General features: G+C 40.1%; 1 protein-coding gene across 1 annotated transcript; it reads right to left on the bottom strand.

Annotated features, from left to right (window-relative positions):
- Positions 1–191: 191 nt before the first annotated feature.
- Positions 192–1,019, bottom strand: LOC122545056 (G-protein coupled receptor 52-like). Its single transcript, XM_043684258.1, has one exon. The coding sequence runs from the start codon at positions 1,017–1,019 to the stop codon at positions 192–194; it is 828 nt and encodes a 275-aa protein (XP_043540193.1).
- Positions 1,020–1,343: the final 324 nt, after the last annotated feature.

Here is a 1,343-nt window from a genome sequence, read left to right as displayed (position 1 = left end):
ATGGAATCGGACTGTACAAATCCCTGCTTTGATACTGCGGTAGTACACATCACTCTCTGACACAGGAGAAATGTTACCCCAGCGGTGAGGCTGACACTTACAGAATTAAGGATCACTTCTGAAGACAACATTCCATCCAAGTTCAATCAAACACGATGAAGGTTTTGCTGCACTGTTTTAGTTTGTTTCAGTTATTTGATGAGCTTTATAACTGCAATAAATGGAGATCTTATCGCATTTCTCAATTTCTCCCTGAATTTACTCTGGGCCAATGCATAAATACATGTGTTTGTACAGGAGCTCAACAGTTGAAACATATCTGCGGTATAGTCTGCGATAAGCAACGGATTCGTGTATTGATCCGGCTCAAAATGACCATCTGTAATCCTGGAAATGAGGAAAAAGACAACAGCAGGTATCCACAACACGATGAAAGTGCCAGAAATGGCAAACAGTAAAATGATGGATTTCCTTCGGCTCTGCATCTCTGGATCGTCGCTGTTCTGGGTGTTGTGTTGACCTTGCAGTGCTATGCGGGTTCGATTCGCCATCACAATGTGTCGAACAGTTAGAGCGTTGAACAGTAAAATAAGGAAGTATGGTAACAATGGGTTAAAGATTATATCAATCCAGTTAAAGGTTATCCATCCTGGCCATGTAAAATATGCTGGCTTGAAATCAACAGCCCACTCTACATTGTCAATTATATAGCCAGGTTCAAAAGCAAAGTACAGCAGAATATTTTTGATGCACGATACAACACACAGGGTCGTTATAATCACAGCTGCAGTCTTCTCCCTGCAATACCTCTCCCTGAGCTTTTGACAGCAAATGAGGACAAAGCGATCGACAGTGAAAGCGACTGTCAGCCAAACAGAGCAGTCAACAAGCACATAGTTGATCACCTCATTGATGCTCACTGTGGAAGTGTAGTGTAAAAATGAAAATGGGAAATAGTAATAAAGTATGTAATAAATTATCACATTGAAAATAATGACCAGAAAGTCCACTATCGTCATTCCCACCAAGTAAAGAGTGATGCCCTTGGACAGACCACAGCCTCCTCGGACCAGAAGGACAATTGTCAGGAGGTTAGCTACAAAGAGAAGAGTCAAATCTCCAAATTAATTGAAAAACATGACTTGGAAATTACAGCAAAAAATGAAGCCATTAATTCCAGTGGTGTTATGCTTTTCTTTGTGCTTTATATAGACTTTGTCCATCTAATTTTACCTCACCATAATAAGATATTCTTTTGTTGGCGTTTCTTTCTTTTAGATTCCCCAATCTGACAAACTCACACAGTCTGCGGTGGTTTGATAATACTGTACAAATCATGAAGA

The sequence above is a fragment of the Chiloscyllium plagiosum genome, unplaced genomic scaffold, assembly GCF_004010195.1.
Source record: "Chiloscyllium plagiosum isolate BGI_BamShark_2017 unplaced genomic scaffold, ASM401019v2 scaf_25691, whole genome shotgun sequence".
NCBI classification, from domain to species: Eukaryota; Metazoa; Chordata; class Chondrichthyes; order Orectolobiformes; family Hemiscylliidae; genus Chiloscyllium; species Chiloscyllium plagiosum.
This window is presented reverse-complemented; position numbering and strand designations above follow the sequence as displayed.